The 19,617-nt window shown below is 36.4% G+C and overlaps 1 protein-coding gene across 5 annotated transcripts in view; it reads right to left on the minus strand.

Annotated features, from left to right (window-relative positions):
* Window positions 1-6,253: 6,253 nt before the first annotated feature.
* The window catches only part of thrb (thyroid hormone receptor beta), a 104,089-nt gene continuing 90,725 nt past the window's right edge, over window positions 6,254-19,617 (minus strand). For 2 of the 5 annotated variants that reach the window (XM_017439139.3, XM_017439141.3), the window contains 7 exons: window positions 15,021-15,121; window positions 14,790-14,937; window positions 13,524-13,729; window positions 12,586-12,672; window positions 11,558-11,704; window positions 9,242-9,500; window positions 6,254-7,337 (listed from right to left, as the gene is read on the minus strand). In XM_017439139.3, the coding sequence (XP_017294628.1) occupies window positions 7,096-7,337; window positions 9,242-9,500; window positions 11,558-11,704; window positions 12,586-12,672; window positions 13,524-13,729; window positions 14,790-14,937; window positions 15,021-15,121 (1,190 nt within the window). In that variant the 3' untranslated portion in view covers window positions 6,254-7,095. Of the gene's footprint in view, window positions 7,338-9,241; window positions 9,501-11,557; window positions 11,705-12,585; window positions 12,673-13,523; window positions 13,730-14,789; window positions 14,938-15,020; window positions 15,122-15,798; window positions 16,154-19,617 lie in introns of those variants that run through there. The other 3 variants (XM_017439137.3, XM_017439138.3, XM_017439142.3) reach the window with 3 other exon arrangements.

Below are 19,617 nucleotides of genomic sequence, written 5' to 3' on the forward strand. Positions count from 1 at the left end.
ACTATGTTTCTTGGCTGGCCTGGGAACGCCTTGGGATTCCCCCGGAGGAGCTGGCCCAAGTGGCTGGGGAGAGGGAAGTCTGGGTCTCCCTGCTTAGGCTGCTACCCCCGCGACCCGACCCCGGATAAGCGGAAGAAGATGGATGGATGGACAAAAATGGCAGTAACTCCATCCCATCTTATTATATGATGAAATTAGTTAAAAACTCTGACATAAAATGTGGCAGTCTGTTTGAATTCTGCTTTGCTGCAAAAAAATAACCCAAGAATGGTTTGAGTAACACTACAATATTAGGTGTTGACAAGATCCAAATTTTCCAAATTTCAGTCTAATTGAGCATCAATAGAAGAAATGAATCTTCAGATCGTTGCTTACAACGTTCTCATCTGAGCCATTAAGTCTTCTAAGCTCTGTTCAGTCTAATAAATTAAGATTTCCGATCCATGAAGGCAATTCCTGAAGTTCCAGCAGACTTCCAGTGGGGTTAATCCACCAACAGATCAAGAAGCTAAATTAGCCGGATGTGATGAAAATATTATAGCTGATAGGTGTGTAAGATGCAGGTAAATTAGTTGGTATCCTAAAAGATCATTCAAACAATGTTTCATTTCTCATGAAAAGTAAAGGTTTCAAACAACTGTCTAATGTATTTCTGCATGATTTTAGAATGTGACAAAGTTAACAAAAACAAATTTTGAAAAAATTATTTGTTGTTATTTTTACAAAGAAATGCTAAAATAGCACAGACAGATCTGTTGGTATCCTCACAAAAACTATTATTCCTAGAATTATCATCATATTTCAAGCTAAGTGGCCTTGTTTAGTATCTTGGGTTCCTAAAGCTTTCCATCAGTCGTTCAGCCTATTTAAAAAGAACAAACAGCTACTGGGTAGTTTGGCATTGTCACATGCACGACACATAACATGGAGCAGAGAAAGTGAAGGTGTGAACTGTCTGAGGAGCTCAGAAAGAAGATTATAAATATCCATGTTAAAGATAAAGGTTATAAGACCAACTCCTGCAGCTTCATGTTCCTCTGACCACAGCTGAAGTAGAAGATTCAAAACACTGTAGCCAACCTACCAGGAGGCTGACAAGAGGAAATGCAACCCCAGGTTGATCAGACAGAAAGTGTGGAAAGTAGAAAAAGAGTCAAGCAAACCATCCAAAACCATTTAAACTTAATTCCAAGGTATGTCAGTTTCTGATTGCACCGTTGGTTGGATTTTGAATCGTAACTATGAAAGAAGACCCAGGAGTCTCCACTACTGGCAGAAAAACACAAAATGCCAGAAAGGAATTCACCAAAAAGCATGCTTATAAGAACCAAAGTTTCAGAAATAAGTTTCTGAGACAGATGAGACAAAACTGGAGCTTTTTGGCTCCAGTCATATCAGTTGTGTGTTTTTTAAATATTATTTTTGTAGAAGGGTACCAACAAATTTATTCACCTCTGTAAGAATGCCATTGTAAGAGGTTGCTAGGCTGTATGTCATTTAATTATTACTCCAATCCACCATTGCACCATCACTGTTTTAAAATCACAGAGCTGTAAGAAGACTGAGGTACATGGCTGAGATGTTTTATTGTCAAAGCTGCTAATGTGGACTAAAACACAAGTCAGAGGGATCCCTCCATCTAAGCCACATGCACTTCCATGGTTTATATCAATGATCAAATAGTTTGTCAAATCTTTATTACTGAAAAACATTCATGGGGGATTTAATAAAGATGGTGTCATATATCTACATTTGGCTTAAAATTAGTGTTTTTTCCTTAAACTGAGAAACACATGATTGTCGTTTTTCGCCATCAGTTCTGGGGTGTGCTTCTATTAATCCTGACCAGTTCCATGACAACAATGAGCAGGATCACTTCACTGCTATTGCTGTGTTCCTTTCAATGTCAGTGAAGTCTGAATCTCCAGTGCCTGACTGAAACATTTCTGTTGCAAAATTTAACCCCAGAAACATGGATATTTGGTTTATAATGACACAAGAGGAAGATAAAAATGAATGAAAAGTCTGATAAAAATGTAAGATTCTGTAAGTTAATTTACTTTTTGTCGCTGTTATATGTGCCGTCTATACACAGACATTTGCCTTTCCATTGTTATTCCCTCCTTCATCAGCTATAGTTTAGATAGTATCTCATTGGGCTGTGACTGCTGGCAACTCATAACTGTAAGAAAACAGGTGATGCTTCAGTTCCAGTCTCACTGAAATAAGACTTTTTGCAACCAGTAAGCTGTGTGGTTGCATTTTGCGCAATTTTGAAAGAGTCACAGCCTATTTCTGTGTGCATGGCTGGCAAAACTGTATTCCAGGCTAACCACATCGTCCCCATCTTGGCATCTGCCCCCAGGTTTCTAATTTAATCTGCTGGAATACACTTTAAAAATGAAGACAGACAGATTTAGACTAGCTTTTAAAAATAATCATCTGCTGCAGAAAGTTGAAGGTAGATTATAATGTTTTTGCCTGTATCTGTATGTGCTTGTTTTTAATATATCTCCATGAAGCACTAGATAAATTATAATGAAATTTGCAGAATGTAATCATTGGATGCACAGTTACAACTGACTAACTTTTGGAGCCAACCCAATTACAAATGGTTGCCACAAAAGTCTGCAACTCAGTCAATTTAACAAATATTGGCCTAAATTTTGATGTTGTAGTAGCTGAAGATGATTTTCAACACATATTCCTAGCTTTGACAATATGTGCAAGATCTCTCTTTTAACAGTCTCTAGTTAGTCAGTCAGTTTTGTCTGTTAGTAAATTTTCTCATGAAGCACAGGATGGAATTTTTTTTAACTTTTAGGAAATAATTCTTGCTGTATGTCCGTTTAACTTTTGGAGCCAACCCAATTCAAAATGGCTGCCAGTTGATCTTAGAAAACACAAAAATGACAATAAATCTGCCAATTTTATAGATATTCAGCTAAAATTGGATGTGGTAGTAGCTGAGAATCATTCACAACACATACTCTGAGCTTCACATCTCATAATTTTGCACGAGATCCACATAACGTCATTTTCAAGGTTTGACCAAAACAGTTGCAGCGCCATCTTTTCTCATCATAAAATGATCTTAGTCTGAAACTTTGACATCAAAGGTGGTGCATGATGTGCATTCCTTCAAGGAATGTTCGGCATTTACATATTTATCATCTGTGTGGTTTTAAATCAGGACATTAGGGGCTGTGGTCTCGGATGTTTTCTGTTATAAGGAAAGACCCCATACGGGTGTTAAAATACAGCACTAGACCTCTAGACTTATAGAAGCCATACTGAGACAGGTTCAAGATGCCCGCAACGACTCTGCAATTATTTTGAGAGAAAATTTGTGGTAAAGTTTTTTTTTTTTCAAATGTCTTAAATATCAATAGCAAGACTGCAAACCTCTGTGACTCTGATGGTTTCTCTCTCTTAGGTTCCAATAGTCACAGCCTAGTCAGATATTACCCATAACACTGTCTTGTTGACATTTCTCATATTTTAGTTTACTTATTTATTTTCAGCAAATAGTGACTCATCTTTTAAGATCACATGTAGGATGCTTGATGCACCCAACAGTTTCAGAACTTGTGCTTCATTAACCAGGAATTTGTCCGAAAATTAATATGCAAGATATATATATATATATATAATAACTTTTTCTTTGCATAATTCTGACATCACAACCCAAAAAAACTTTTTTACATTCACAAGTAAAAGCTTTGTTTTAGCTGCTCTCAGATTCAACGCTTCCAAAGAAAAAAAAATCTCTCGTCACACTCTTGCATTTTCCAAAGTCACCTTTACTATATGCAGAACTGTGCAAAAGTTTTAAACTACTCATTACTTTGTTTATACAAGCCCAACTCCAAAAAAGTTGGGATTTTGTATAAAATGTAAATAAAAACAAGATGCAATGACTTACAAATCTTCTAAACCCATATGTTTTTCACAATGGAACAGTAAACATATCAAATGTACCACTTTTAGGAAAAATTAAGGTAATTTTGAATTTGATGGTAGGAACACATCTTAAAACAGATGTGACAGATGCAACAAAAATCTGTAAAAGTAAGTTGTATGAATAAAAAACAGCTGGAGCAACATTTTGCAACCAGTTATGTCAATTAGCAAGTTTGTAAGAAGACTGGGTTTAAAAATATTTTAAAGAGGCTGAATCTCTCAGTGCTTAGGTTGAGGCTATAAAGTGCAGATAATATGCAATATGAATCATTTAGATAGTCTGATGTTAAACCAGAGACTAGTTAGTTGCTTAAAAGGGTGATGGCTTGTAGAGATAAAAACAAACAAACTGTTCTTATGGTGGCTAGTTCTGGTTTACAGACTTCTCTATCTTCTGCCATATGGAAGGAGATTAAAAAGACAGTATCCAGGGTGTTTGGGGTCATAGGCGATGTTTCTGCCTGTTTAATGGTTCTTGAGACGTACAAGTTCTGGATGGATGGCAGAGAACCACCAATGATTGTTTTTGCTGTCCTCACAGTTCGTCGCAGTCTGTTCCTGTCCTGCTTGGTGGCTGCTCCCAACCTCACTGTGATGGAGGGGCACTTGACTGATTCAATGACTGATGTAAAACTGGATCAGCAGTTCCTCTGGCAGTCCAAACTTCCTTGGGTGACACAGGAAGTACATCCTCTGCAGGGCCTTCTTGAGGATGGAGGAAATGTTGGTCTCCCACTTAAAGTCTTGGGAGATAGTGATTCCCAGAAACTTAGAGTCCACGGGTGACAGAGGGCAGCTGCATATAGTGAGGGGGAGGAGTGATGGGGGTGTCTTCTGAGATCTGCTGATGTCTCCACAATCCTGAGTGTGTTCAGCTCCAGGTTGATGTGGCTGCACTAAAATACCAGCTGCTCAACTTCCCTCTGGTATGCAGACTCATTATCATCTTGAATAAGACCGATGAGCATGGTGTCATCTGCAGACTTCAGGAGTTTAACAGCTGGGAGTGAGGAGGTGCAGTCATTAGTGTACAGGGAGAAGAGCACTAGAGAAAAGATACAACCATGTGGCCACTGGTGCTGATGTCTATGTGTCTGAAGTGACCTTTCCCTTTACCTGCTGTCTCCTGTTTCTTAAGAAACTGGAAATCTACTGATATATGGCAGGGGACACGCTAAGCTGGAAAGTTTGGGACAATGGTGTTAAACGCTTAACCTCAGAAACAAGATCCTGACTGATGGGCAGAAGTTGACCAGTCTGTGAAAACCTGTGTCTTAAAAAAGTGGAGCGATTTCTGAAAAATGTTCTTCAGCAGAAATTTTAAAATACTTTGAATATCCTAACATCAGCAGAATACACTACAAAGACAAGATATTTAGTGTTCAAACAGATAAACTTTATTGATTTATTACAAATAATCACTCATTTTGAATTTGTAGGTTTGTAGTAAAAGAGTGTGGATACTAGACTGGCCTGCCTGCAGTCCAGACCCGTCTCCCATTGAAAATATGTGAAGCATTATGAAGAGCAAAACACGACAACAAAGACCTCGGACTGTTGAGCAACTGAAGTTGTACATCAAGCAAGAATGGGAAAGAATTCCACTGCCAAAGCTTCAACAATTGGTGTCCTCAGATCCTAAACGCTTATTGAGTGTTGTTAAAAGAAAGGTGATGGAACAGTGGTAGACATGTGTTGCAAGCATCAAATTCAAAATGAGTGAATATTTGCAAAAAACAATAAAGTTTATTTGTTTGAACTTTAAATATCTTGTCTTTGTGGTGTATTCAATTGAATATAGGTTGAAAAAGATTTGCAAATCATTGTGTTTGGTTTTTATTTATGTTTTACTTCCAACTTCATTGGAATTGGGATTGTATTTCAGCAAGACAATGTTAAACCTCATTACAACAGCATGGCTTCGTAGTAGAAGAGTCCAGGTGCTGAACTGATCTGCCTTCAGTCCAGACCTCTCCCCAACTGAAACATTTGGAGCAACATGAAACAAAACAACCAGCAAAGAAGAGCCAGGACTGTTGAACAGCTAGAATCGTGGACAGAAATGAGAAAACATTCTTCTCCAAAAACTCCAGCAGCTGCTCTCCTCAGTTCCTAGTCGTTGACATACTGTTGAAGAAGAGAGGATGCTTTAGAGTGGGAAACATGTTTCTACCGTTGAACTCAAAATTACCTTCTTTTTTTCCTAAAAATGCTACATATTTTTAGTTTAAACATTTGATATGTTAAGTATGTTCCATTGTAAATAAAACATGGGTTTATGAGATTTGCATCATTGCATTCTGTTTTTATTTACATTTCTCACAACGTCCCAACGTTTTCAGAAATGGCGTTGTCTTTTGATTCCAAGGAACAAGACTTTCTTTTGAAGTGGTCCTGAGCAATATCTCAATATATACATATATTTGCTCTAACCTTGGTGAGATGAGATATTATGTACAATATTTAGCAATCATGTCTGTTTGTCCTGTGTTAATCCCACATAATTAAAATGTTTCATCAAAGCTGAGTCATTTTGTTATAAACAATTATTTGTTTTTTGCTTAGAAGTCAGGTGTGCTGCTGAAAAAATTAGATTTTTCCCAGAGCTTATGAACACAGCACTATGTTGTGGCTTCCCAGAGACGTCTTGTGAGTGAGGAGTAAGTCAGGTCACAGTGTGATGGTGAATATGGGTTCAATAAGTCAAACAAATGGTGAAAGGGTTTGCTGACATGTCTTATTCTAAGCATCAGGTGAGCAGACACTGAGTTTGTTTTTGTTTTTAACAAAAAGAAAAAAATCATAGTTTCTGTACAATCACCAAAAAAGGAGAAATAATTATTGTAAAATCTGAGGTGAAAGGTTATATGCACGAAAATAACAACAAACAAAAACAAACAAACACAAAAAGAGGCTATTCACATGTACCCGCAATGAGAGGAAGGGTTCCACCCAAAACTAGACCAGACCAGGGAGGTACTCCTAAACTATGGAATGAAGTGACACTCAGTAGTGCTATTAAAGAGTTCAGTGAGACAGGCCTTCTGCTGGTTCCACCCCTGAGACCACCAGGGTGCCCAGGTACACACACACACACACACACACACACACACACACACTGAAACTCATTGGTCAGTCCTCAAAGACCTCCAGGAAGAGGGGAGGGAACAGCTCGGTGGGACACTCCACTTTCATGTGGAGGAATCTGCTGGCATGGCAGGCTCCGATCATCCGCAGGTCCGTCACCTTCATCAGCAGCTTGGGCCAGAAGTGGGACACTTTGTGCTTGCGGTAGTTAATGTAATGTTCAAAGGCCAACAGGAACTCCTCTTGACAGCGTTCGATTCGCTCTACGCTGGTCAGTCCAGGACGATCTGAACAGAGAAAACATCCGTATGGTACCATCACACTTTGTAGAACCACGTGCAGGAATGTTCAGGACTCTTAGTTCAGTAAATGTTACACAGAGAGAAGCATTTAAAGTTAGCCTCTGGGTTAAAAACAATGTTTGCATTTCATTTGATGACTTCTTCATAAAAGGTATATTGTATAATAATCCTATATTGTTTGATAACTTCTGTTTTTCTGTTAGAGCTTTGAGCTCCATCCATCCATCAGAGAGCTTCTCACCTTGCCTCTAAGGCTGAAGCTGACCCCCCTACAGAAGAAGCTCAGCCCAGTCACTTGTAATGAGGTTCTTGGTTTTTTTCTTATGACCATAAGAGTGGGGAATTTTCATATCATGTTGGCTCCCCCTGAATAAGTACAATGATTGCAACAGTTTAAAGTAGGAGAATCGAAGGCAAGGCACAGGCATATGACTCAAGATCCCGCCATTTCTGTCCAAAACTCCAACTTAACATTGAAGACAAAAATTCAAATGAAAGTAAACCTCAAACAGTTGCTGTGTGAAACTTATGTCAGATCTTAAAAATTCTTAAACCGTGAGCAGCAGAAGACAGATGATATCATGTGAATTTTTATGTTTTTGCAGTGTTTTATGTACAAGATATGACATATTAAAAAGACCTTTCACTTTTTAGGAGAAAATTTTTAACTAAAATGAATCTGTGGAAACTGGGCTATGAAATCTGTAAGTTCTTTAGAAATGAGACACACTGGGTGAAAAAAGACTCAAATACCAACGTATAGATGAATAATTTGTATATGTTGCAAAAAACGTTGCAGCAGTAAGAAGAGTTTGAATTTTTTCTGAAAATTTTAGCCACGTCAAATGTGTGACATCAATAACTGCCAATTGAGCATTCAGTTAAAACAAAAACCTAAAGTCCCACTTTCTGTGACTTATTTAACCTTTAAATGACATTTCTATTGTGAAATCTGTCTGGAGCTGTAGAGCTCCAAAGAGTGCTGGGTTTTACCATCTGCTTCACGGAAATTCCCATAGTTGTCTATGGGAAATCATTTTGCAACTTTTGTCTATATCGTGCAAACAACTGCCACCAAAAGTCATAGCAAACTATTCCTGATTGAGCTGCATGTTTTGGGGTATAAGTTGCATGCATTTTTAAAAGCTGAGGAGCATGAAAATGGACAGAAATTGTGACAGAAACTGACTAGAACAGCAGTTATTTAGCTCCAGTGCTAAATAATTATACTTGAAGACTCCATATCTACACAGATTACAGCAGTCTGAGTGAACAACTAGTGATTGTCTTTCTTTCATTATACTGTTTCCACTTTCACCCTGTAACACTATGCAACCCATTGATAAATAAAATGCCAAGTAATTATTGGTCTTTGTAACTTCATGTTTTTGTTTGAACATTTAGCAAAGTGTTTAACTACCTAGGTCTGCCTGACATAAATGTGAAACACTGTGGTACAATTTTTTTTTCATTTATTCTAAATTTTCAACAGCATTTTAACCCTGATGATCAATGGAAGAGAGCAGAGAGCAGAACAGAAGGGGAAGTAGCAGAGCATTATTGATCTTCAATGAGTTGCAGTGAATCACACAACGTCAAACCCAAGCTAGCTGCACAAAGCTGCTCACATTGATTATGGTGATTAATTGATTGACTGCAGTTTGGGATGGATTTCGTGCCAAAGCTAAGTATTCACACAATCTGTGCAGGCTAAAACAAAACAGTGCGACAGAAAGAACTTGACAGTTGGACCTCTGTGGTTTACAGACTAACAAATCAGAGTTTTCATGTCGAAATGTGTAACACTGCTGGTATTTAGGTTAAAATCCAAGATTTGTTAAACTAAAATAGGAACCATTCTTGTAAGCGTCTGAACTCCAGGAGCTTACCGGATGAAAGCAGGATGACAGCCTGCAGGAGAGCCACCTCAGAATCATCCAGATTAAAAGAGGCCAACGACACACCAAGGTCAAAGATGGCGTCCGAAACCACACCCAGGCCGCCATTTTTAAGTTGGTCGCGAGTGACAGCCATTTCGCCGTTGAGTGTCAGGGTTTCGCTCTCTGGGTCGTAACGCACAGCTGCTCGCAGCGACATGATCTCCATGCAGCAGCCCTTCAACAGGATGATCTGGTCTTCACAAGGTAGCTGCAAGAAGAGACGCACAAATGAGCTGCTTTTATCATAAAAACCTTCAATGTCTTCTTCAGAAAGAAGACATTGAACAGTAGTTAACGATATGTTGTCAGGGTCATTTTTATTTATTTTATTTTTACTGTAGCAGACAAATGTTTTAGATCAATACATTTATGTTACACAGATGTAACTTAAAAAAAACTAACTTTATTAGGCCATTTAAAAAATTATTTTATGCTGATTTATCATTATTTGTACTTCTTTAGTGGACAAATATTTTTTGCATTTAAATATATATAATTATTGAATTAATCAATAAAATAATTGCTTCATGTATTTTTACAGTATTACTAATTTAGTAATCAATATTTATTCGTTTACTTAATGTTTTTTTTCTGTTCATCTCCTTATTAATTTGTTCACTTTTTATTAATCTATATTTTTATTTACTTTTATTTCTATTGTTTTATTTCTATTTACTTAATCTATCATTCATTTATTTTCCTGTTTAATATTTACTTATCAAACATTTTCTTTCACATTTATTGTTTTTTAAAAATAGTTTTAAGCTCTATTGATTTAGTTCTATTTATGAAATTAATCATTTATTTATTCATTTGTTTGTGTTTATGTATTTCTTTCTTAAATGTATTTTTTCCATTTTAAATTTTTAAACATTTTTAAACTTGTAAAGTTTTAAACATCTACAAACATTAATAGTACATATTCATTTAGCTTTTTTTAACTTTTATTTTTATTTAAACTTAGGGATGTCAGTTTTACATTTGACACTGTGTTGTTTTACTAAATATTTGTATTATTTGCCAAAACAGCTGTAGGTGTAGTTGCTGCAGCTCAGACAGATCAGTTAACACCACCGCTGCTACACATCCTCCTCTTAACATAGAAAATATGTTAAATATGCTGAATTTATTGTCCAGATGTGAGAAAAGCTGCTTGTAAATTAAAAAGATAAGGAAAAAAGTTTTTGTTTTCAATTTAGTATCAGTAAAAACTTCCTCGAACCGAAGAGGAAACGTGTGGATCCTTCCCTACCAGCCTTCGGGTTCATGTCCAAAACAAAAACATTAAACTCCACAAAAGCAAACATAAGAGATGCAAACCTCCGTATTTAACAGAATAAAATGTAAAAGAAACAGTTTTCAATAGGGTAATTTGTTTCTTGTAAAAAAGGAAAATAAAATGTTGTAAAACTCTTAAAACTAAGTTTACCTATTTAAAATAACACAATAACCAATAATTTATGTACAAATACTTTAACATTTTTTAATTTGTTCTTATTTATTTATAAATTTATGCAATCTGTTCAACCTTCTTCTTAAAATAAAAAGGCAGAGGATTGTGTTTAGTGACAGACTGCTGCACCCAATACCTCCAGTAACATCATTTAAAGGAGTAATTAGATTTTATGCTTTTATTATTGTCATGAATAAACATTTGATTCATTATTTTAGTTATATTAGTTTAACATGTTTATTTAATGTTTTAATGAACATTATAACTTTAAATGACAGATTTAGTTATTTTATTTAATGTGTTTAATTAGTCTCATGATAAAATTTCAGTTGCTTATTTTGTGCCAAGGTGAACATTTAACTGATTATTTTAGCGTAACTTATTGAGTTTAATGCTTATTTACTTTTACAATAATACTGGACTTTTTGAGTTAATATATAACTATATAATATATAGTTAAATGCCCTACATACCTATAGTAACTTTATTATTTTGAATTTTTATCCAATTTGAACTCTTTTAAACCTGTAAATTCTTTTAGTTTTATTCTGTAATCCTTTACATGCACTGAACTTTATTTACTACTATTGTAAGACAATAAACAATTGTTTTAGTGTCTATTTAATGGGACCATAATAACCTGCTGTCATTTTTGTTATAAATAGTAAGACATTGCATTTTTTGTCACAATATCCTAAAATATTTGTTCAAACTAACGAAAATTTAATTTATTTTCTTTTTTTTAAACTTTTCTTAGCTATAAATTCAGAGTACCATATTCATTGAAACAACAGTATAAATCGAACACGTACCTCACAAAACATAGGCAGTTTTTTGGCAAAGTCCACCACTCGAGTTATGGCGGGGGTGATAATTTTTGTAAACTGACTAAAAGCTTCGATATCCACCTTGTTTTCTTCAGCTGGATTCGCCACGGAGCTTTGACCAAAATCCTCAGGCTGAAAACAAACAAAAAAAGTTTTTAATAAATCATACAGCACTAAATATGTATAGAACTTGAACGATAAGTAAGATAAATAGTCACATTAAAGGAATAAATGAGCAGAGTGGTTCTTAAAGGCCAAATAATCTTAAAGTAGAGTCTTAAACTAGGTGTCATCATAAAAGTCTGTTAAATAAATATGACAGTGCATTAGAGCCAGTCAGAAGGGAAAAAGCTAAAAAAGGATTTTTGTCAAGGTGCAGTTTATTCCTCCTGCAGCAGAACTCAGAACTGGTTTTATTCCTTCAGAATAAGAGTCTCAAAATATATACACTGAGGCTTAACCTCCAAAATCTCTGTGTACATTTGAAGCATACAAAAATGTCTTACATTATTGTTCATCAGTAAAACAGATACTGCAGCTTAGACCAGCTAGATGGTCAAAACTGAATGTATGTGTTTAAAACTTTTACTGTGAAGGACTGAAACAAGTTCTGTGAGTTCTGCTGCAGCGGGAGGAATAAACTGCGCCTCAAACTAGATTAACTAAAATGCTGCATGTTATTTTTTAGTAAAACCAGTAAATGAGCACAAATAATAATATTAACAATAATAATAAGGATGATAAAAAAAAAACTAATCCAGTCGGATTCAGGAGCACAAATTTTTCTTGATGTTGCAACTTTTTTTTCCAATATTTTCATGTTAATCTTGTCATTTTAACTTTAATCTCTAAACTAAAAAACAACAGCTTCCCATTCAATTTTTATTCTTCTGAGTTGCTCTAATATCCATCATAAGAAAAGGTGTTGTTTTAGGTGCCCAAACTCATGTTTATACAATGAAACAAGGCACAAGGCCAAAAATAAAATGTTAGTTTTATCTACTACTTCTTACCTTAGTATCCTTCACCCCTGCTGCACTCTGGTCAGAAGTATAGAATAAATTACAAGTTATTTCATTAAGAAGCATTGCTTCCTCGACCTGTTGGATAATCAACAGGAATTGTGAAGTTTCAATGAAGGACCCGTGTCAAGTCAACTAAAAAGAAAACAAGTTAAACTGAAGACAGATGAAAGTGCAGACAGAAAACAAGCAGAAAAATATGAAAAAAGAAAAAAACAATCAGAATTTTCCAATCGGTTCCTATGATGGGATTTAGAGCCACAGATTCAAATGTTCAGTAGAAACATGACAAACTTTTTTTAAAAATCATTATGAATCATCATCTAAAGAGCTAAGCTGTTATTCTGCTTGCTCTAAATGTAATTTTCTGCTAATTAAAAATCCCTTAATTATTTTACCTCACAGGATAAATATGCTGATGTTGTTTAAATCCCACCATAGAAAGCCACAACATAATTCACAGCAGACAGACTTTAACCTGGATAGAGCAATTAGACTTAACAGAAAAGAAAGCAAGTTTGTTAAAAAACAAAAAAAGCAGTGGGAAATTAAAAGCTATAAACAGAAAGAGAAAAGAAACAGCACATTAAAATAATCAAAGTATTAGTAGCAGCAGGTAAAGGTTATTTTCTGGCAAAACACAACAAGACAAGAGGTTCCATTTTAAATTAGTGCTGCTGCGTTCAGGAACACTTTTCTCCCCCATCCAGCTAATTCTCCTCACTCTATATGGAGATACAAAAAAACAACACATGGACATATTACCACAGGGAAGAGAGGAACAACGGTCGTGGTGGAAGTGGAGGAAATGGGGGTATGAAAGGGGAGGGGGCTGGTAGGAGGGAGGGATGGGGTGAGGACAAGGCAGAGTCAATCAATGCATAAAGGCTGTGGTGAGGACGGAGAGAGGGGAGGGCAGGGTGTCTCACCAGGAATTTTCGCTTCTGCTTCCAGTGGTTGCCCTGCGCATTGGTGGCCATGTGGGCCTCGGTCACCAGACGGATCAGGTCCCACTCCTCCTGGGTGGGCTCCAGTCGGTCCCACGCTGTCTTCTGCAGTTCCTCCCGGCGACGGCGCTCACGATTCTCCTCGATCAGCTTCCGCTTGGCTAGCCTCTTGCTGTCATCTAACACCACTGGAGCAGAGTCGGCATACGGAAAAACAGATAAAATAATAAAAAAAAACACTCCACATTCATAAAGATGTAGTTAAATAAACAGTCGTTCAGTACTTTTTCATATACAATTGTTTCAAGTTCATTGTGTGTCCTCATTCAGCTGCAGTATATATCTGCTCTTAATGCTCGGCATGTCTGAGCATTTGACAGAGTGGAAACATTTAGGAGATTTTACTAATATAGTTATTTGGTTTTTTTTCCCCCATTTTTGAGTTTTACATTTTTTGTACTTAGTTTTAAAAGCCTTTGCTACATTTTTGCTTTTACCTTAAAATCTCTACCATTTTATCTTGATAAATACCAACAATGAGGGACAAACAAAGGTCAATTCTGTTCTAAAATGGGGACAGTGTTAGAGGAGGGGGTTAACTCTCCTTTCAGGGTATACGCATCTACTTGACTTAGACAATTTATTTTCCTGAAATTGTTTTAAAAACAATTTGAAGGATTTCAAAGCTGTTCTCAAAATAATAAAAAATAAACTGAATAAATTAATTTTAAGTAATCTGTCTGAAACCTAAGCACATTTATCTGTTGTCTATATATTTCTTCAACCCCGAGCTGATCAAAGTGTGTTTGTTACTTGTGTTTATATTTTTACCCTGGTGAAAATTGAAACAACTGCTAATTATCTTGGCATCAGTATTGTGTGTTTTAGTTTTACTTTTTGTTCAATTTAACAAAAAAATGAAAACAAGACCTGATGTTACATTTTTCTGATTATTTAGTTTTTTAAAGCCTTGTGTGACACATCCCATCAACATTTTCAAGAATATTCTTACATTTATGAACAAAAAGTCAGTAATTAGTGATCAAAACACATGATTTAACCTTTGAAACGTTTCTGCCCTTCTTTTCTGTTACAAGATGTTTCACATCATTAGAAATATGTGACTTTGAAACAGAGTTTTATATTTTTCAAAAACCCCTCAAGTTGGAAATAAGATTGTAGGTCACATCTTGTGAGAAAACAAACAGACAATATTAAGTGTGAAGTCACACATTTTGGTAAACTCACAGTCTGTTGCCATCCCCACAGCAATGCACTTCTTGAAGCGACATTCTTGGCACTGGTTTCTGGTCACTTTGTCGATAACACATTTCCCCTCATACTTACAGGCGTAGGTTGGGTTGAGATTTTTCTGGATTGTCCTCCTGAAGAATCCCTGAAGAGGAAACAGGTTAGTGTTTAAATAATTAACAGTAACTGGGCAGTACTGCTGTTACCAACCAGCTGCTGTTTCGTTACCTTGCAACCTTCACAGGTGATACAGCGATAGTGATAACCTGTGGCTTTGTCCCCGCACACCACACACAGCTCATCCTTGTCCAGGTAACTGGGTATATACCCTGCAGAGAGCAACACATGGATCATATATCAGACTTGATCTGAAAAAACTAACAAAAAAATATGTTTAGGAGTTTTATTATTTATTTGTATCTTTTTTAAATTTTGGTAAACATTTTTATTTTGCTTAGCAGAAATGACTATTAAACACAGACATACAGTAATTGTTCTGTCAATTTCTAATACTCATTTTAATATTCTCGGTTTATAAATGTATATATATTAGAAATAAAACAAGTACAATGAAGGTGACTTCACAAAAATGGTTGTTGCCTCCAGCTAACACCTCACTCAGTCTGTGCTCAGACTCAGACCTCTGACCTTAACGAGATCAGAGCTCTGAGCTCCGAGCTCCGAACTCAGACAGGCTTCAAGATCAGAGGTACACAAACTGATCAAGATCATCTTTTTACAAAAAAAAGAGAAAGAAATTAATTTACCATCAACCTTCTGTTCCCTCACCATCAATCAATACACCTCGGTCAGAGCCACTGGAGTCTGACTCAGCGACACACTGACCAGATTTAGTTTGAAAAGGCCAGATATGGATTCAGTGAACACAGAGGAGTCATCGTAACACATCACATACAATCATACAAGTGGAAACAAATCCTGAACATGCCGAACAGGAAGCAAAACCAGCTCATAAAAACCAAGAAAACACAACTCAGACCTGTACCTTTCCTGTGGACCCCCTGCATCCACTGCAGGTGGGAAAAGTCCGGTTTGATCTCAGGGAAATACTCAGGCTGATGGTGGAAATGGCTGAGAGGGACCTCCATGTTACAGAACTCCGTCTTCAAAGAAGAAGGGCCCGCAGCATATGAGCACGAGTAGTGCTGGCTGGGGGGCCAAGCCTGCTCCATGCAGGGCAGGTGGTGCAACCGCTGCGGCTCATAGTGTCCGTACCCGGGCCCCTCGCCTGGGTACATGCATTGTTCCCCACCGCTCTGAACACTGAAGCCCCCGACCCCAGCATGGGGCATCTCATACATGTCTGGCATGCAGAAGTTCATCATGAAGAGCAGGGAAAAAAAAAAAAAAAAGTTTTCTCCAAAAATCTCACACACCTTTTCCCTGACTACCAAGTACCACAAATATTACGTTTAGTTCTGTAAAGAAAAGAAAAAACTTCACGTAGCTAAATCAACTAGAAGCACAAACCTTTGAGCAGGCAAATCCACACACCCACAGACTACACCTAGAAACTGCCCCACCTGCCACCACCCGGCCGAGTTGGGAAGCAGAGATTTATGACGACGCAGGGCTCTAATCTGACACTCCGCAAATCCTTGATGTGCCACTTCCACTGGCAATGTCACAGATTAAGATCTTTGTGTGCCGCACCTACAGTGAGGACTGACAGACTTTTTACTCCACAGATAGGAAAATGACCGAAAAACAAAACAAACAAACAAACAAAAAAACAACAAGCTGACTTGATGGAGGCTCAAACAGCAGGAAGGATTAAGAGTGACAATTTTTCTAACCCTCTAACTTCTGTATTATTCTAAACACTTTAACAAAATCTGTAAATGAGCTTCAGAAGAACCACAGATTTATTCCTGAAACACTAAGGAAATATGTTTGACACATTTAAACAGGAATTTTAAAGATTAAAACCACACTACACACCAACACCTTAAACTATGTTTATAAGTAAGAAAACACATCTGTAACCATTGCGTTTTTTACACAAAGTTTGGAGAATATAAATGCAACATTCTTGCTTCTTGCCAATTTGAGACATTAGTAAGCGACTGAGACACACACTGCGTAATCCGTTTTAGATCACACGCTTATTAGCCTAAACACAAGCTATACTCAGCCGTATTGATCAGACTTCCTGTTCAATAAGGAAGGGATAAGCCTTATGGTCGGGATGTAGGTTTTGCTCTCAGAAAAGCTAAAACAACAACAACCAAAAAAGATGAAGATTCAGGCTGTTAGTGATTACTTCAGATAATATACAGAAAACTGACCAGACAAGCCTTTTATATTTATCTCACTTTCATGACACCATGTACAGTAGTAGTTTTGTTCTTAATTTTAGCATTTTTATATTTTTTTCTGTAAGTGTTTTACATTCAAACTACTTCAGCATAATTTGTATTTTACCATTCATACATCAAAACATTCGGTCTTTAAGAAAGAGTGTGCTATGACAAAGTTTTGTTTTAATTTGCTTTGACATATTGGCTCAATTTTTTAAAATTCTTTTACCTATGATTTCGCTAGTTTTAACATTTTACCTTACCTACCTGACCAATTTTAGCTGTTTGCTACTTTTGCTGATTTTAGCAACTGTTTTGCTACATTTAGCTTTTAACTACAGTCGTAATAATTTCAGCTTTAAGCTACGGTTTTGGTCATTTTAGTACTTTAGTGTCTTTAGTGTAATTGTAGCAGTCACTCAGCATTCACACTGAATTTTTGTAGAAAATGCTAATTTCTCTAGTTGTTTGTGTTGTTTAATATTTATTTTCAAAATAGACCTAAATCTTCTCAAACTAAATGAATTGGACAAATATTTAAATAATTTAAAAGACAGTTTAACATTTAGAAAATGAAGTCCTTTGCAACACTAACAGTTTTATAAAAATAATTACACTTACAAAGGCTGTTCTCCTACACACACACTGTAACTTAGAGTTGGGTATAATTTTATTTAGTCTTTATCTTGTTAGTGCAGATTCCATCAAGTCTTTTTAAAGGGGACATCAGCTCACAGGATGAGAGTGAAACAGCTTCAATAAACACAGAAAAAAGTCCAGTCACTTTTTATTTATTTTTTTGTTAAATCCACGTTTCTTGTTGGTAAATGAGGTGGATCAGAAACATGTAGACATGTGAATGTGTGAAGACGTGGTCATATCTGAGCAAAGATAGCTTTAAATTCACTGTTTGTAGAAAACCAGCAAGTCTGCACAAAGGCTGTAACACCATCAGGACTGTTGGTGTACAGGATCCCTGACAAATTTAAATTTATTACTATAGATAGATACAATCTGCTCTCGTGTGGGAACAGAGTTCCCACACGTTGATTGGTGCTTTCAGCACCAATCAACATTTTACAGTTTTTAAACAAAAAAAAAACATGCAAGTTTTTTTTAATATATGAGAAAGTCATAACATACTTATTTGGAATAAAAAAATTGTATAAATTGGAACAAGTGAAATTATACACTTTGAAGCATCTTAAAAAAACAAAACAATTATTGAATAATTCACAAAGGAACTGTTAAGATAATGTTAAGATTCAATTCATGTCAAATAACTGTGATTGAGGTATTTTAATGCTCCAAATGATTATCTGTGTTTCTCAGCTGCAGCCATGTGTGCATGAAACTTACAAACTTTATTTTAGCTTTGGACCTTCGGTTACCCTGAAAAAACAACAACCAGGAAACATTAAAGAAGCTTAATTAGGTAAGCTGCTTGTGTTTTTGTAAGTCTAGCAGTGCATTAAGAGCATTATTAAAAAAAGTATTAATTCCTTCAGAAATTCAAGAACCAAGAAAGAAACACCACACTCCATTTCATTTAATTATATAAGCTAATGTTTCAAGAAGAAGAATCTGAATCAAACAGGGCTCCACTCTGAAAATTGGCCCTCTTCTCAACCTAAAACCTGCAAAGACTGAAACGTTCACACTTTACAACACCCTAACCTGATTTATTAGTGTTACAATTTCTTTAAATACACCCAACAGACAATACTATTTCACATTTGTGCATCTTTTAATTCCCAGTTAGATCATGCTCAGTGCAGGCGCTGATAATCCAGTAATGCAGCTTTAAGCTTGAGACAAAAAGCCTGACAAAGTGATTATTTGTTCAGATATAATATGACGCTTAAGGCGTCTTAAACACGTTGCATTGTGTTGAGGCAACAAGTTGGCCTGCAGAGGGCTGGCTTTTTAATCTCATTAGCCGCGGAGTACAAAGGGAACCTCCATGATCGTAATGCATTCGTGTTCGTCCGCTTGCGCATCTGCTGCATAAATCAGCCTAAGATCTGAGCCTGACAGCTCTGCTATGTGATGGTTTACCAGCTTGGAAAGACGCTTGGTGTTAAAACCTTCAGGCTTGTTCACTAATTAAACAACAATATCCACAGTAAGCTGGTCTTGTGTGAAAGCATGCTACACTTTAGCGGCTCTGAAGATTACTGTGGCAAGAAGGGTTAACATTTATTTATTCAGGCTACAAACTTTCAGTAAATTGATAATAAAGACATTATTATCATATTAGCATATATGACAGACCCTCCAGGATTTTGCGAAAATCAAGCAAACCCCACGAAACCGCTTTTGTTTGCAACTTTGCCCAAAACACTGCAACTTTCCCGCAACTTTACCCCAATATTTATTGTTTCTAAAGTGATTCGCCACCGTTTCTGCAGTCTAGTCTCTTCTTTGTGGGTTTGTGTAGCGTGGAATACAAAATAAGCCCAAATAACTCAGGAAGAAGACACGTGACGTCACTTCCTGTTAAC

This window comes from Kryptolebias marmoratus, linkage group LG5, assembly GCF_001649575.2.
Source record: "Kryptolebias marmoratus isolate JLee-2015 linkage group LG5, ASM164957v2, whole genome shotgun sequence".
Classification (NCBI taxonomy): Eukaryota; Metazoa; Chordata; class Actinopteri; order Cyprinodontiformes; family Rivulidae; genus Kryptolebias; species Kryptolebias marmoratus.